This window comes from Rhincodon typus, chromosome 9 (assembly GCF_021869965.1).
Source record: "Rhincodon typus isolate 14 chromosome 9, sRhiTyp1.1, whole genome shotgun sequence".
Taxonomy (NCBI): domain Eukaryota; kingdom Metazoa; phylum Chordata; class Chondrichthyes; order Orectolobiformes; family Rhincodontidae; genus Rhincodon; species Rhincodon typus.
Genome location: NC_063340.1, coordinates 6160522 through 6161519, shown reverse-complemented (window position 1 = coordinate 6161519; position 998 = coordinate 6160522). Strand labels below are relative to the sequence as shown.

The following is a 998-nucleotide window of genomic DNA, read 5'->3' as shown; positions in this document are numbered from 1 at the left end:
CCCCTAACCTTCCCCCACTGCCCCTCCTTAGCCCCCCGCCAACCCATTTCCCGCTTCCTCCTTTGCCCTCCCCCATTTACTCCTCTTTCGAACTACAGAACCCCCGCCCCAATCCCTCACCTCATGAGATAGTCTCGGAAGTCCTTGCTCCTGAGGTAGTCCAGGGCCTTACGGGCCACAGGTCCAGCCATGGCGACAGCGGGACGGAAACGGTCCGAGCGGCTCCTGAAGGACAAACCACACACTCCTCGCCGTGCACGCCGGGATAGCCGAGCCGCTCTGGGAGGACCAGCGAGCGCGCTACACGCCGGGATAATCGGGGACGCTCCGGGAGGACCAGCCAACGCGCTGCACGCCGGGATAGCCGAGCCGCTCTGGGAGGACCAGCGAGCGCGCTGCACGCCGGGATAGCCGGGGACGCACCGGGAGGACCAGCGAGCGCGCTGCAGGCCGGGATAGGCCTGGGAGGACCAGGAGGTTTGTCAAAGGTTTGACCTGGTTTCTGTCATGAAGTGGTTTTCCCGAGATGTGGCAGTGGCCGCACGCAGATTGACATCCCGCTGCTTTTACTAAAGGCATGACTGACAGGGGATTCCAGTCAGGGCTCCGTCAGAAATACAGAACGATCCGTTAATCTCTGGCAGGTACAACAGTCGGGGGGATGGCAAGCCAACATCCCCCTGTCTTTTTTTCCCATCCTGCAGAATCTGCCGTTTCAGTCAAAGCCCAGACAATTTTTTGTAGAGACAAACACAGCTGCATTCACTTTGTCAGCTCCTGTCTAAATACATGTGGTATGTGTGAGGTTGGTGTGCCAGGACGGTAAGGTGCCGTGTCATTAGGGGGTAAGGTGTTGTGTGGGTAAGGTGCTGTGTGGGTAAGGGGGTAAGGTGTTGTGTGGGTAAGGTGCCATGTCGTTAAGGGGTAAGGTGTTGTGTGGGTAAGGTGCCATGTCGTTAGGGGGTAAGGTGTTGTGTGGGTAAGGTGCCGTGTCGTTA

At 58.5% G+C, this 998-nt stretch overlaps 1 protein-coding gene across 1 annotated transcript in view; it reads right to left on the bottom strand.

The window, feature by feature from the left end:
- Window positions 1-364, bottom strand: part of mpc1 (mitochondrial pyruvate carrier 1) — a 15177-nt gene extending 14813 nt beyond the window's left edge. The window contains exon 1 of the mRNA XM_020523062.2: window positions 121-364. Coding sequence (XP_020378651.2) covers window positions 121-191 — 71 coding nt within the window. The 5' untranslated portion in view covers window positions 192-364. The remainder of the gene's footprint in view (window positions 1-120) is intronic.
- Window positions 365-998: the final 634 nt, after the last annotated feature.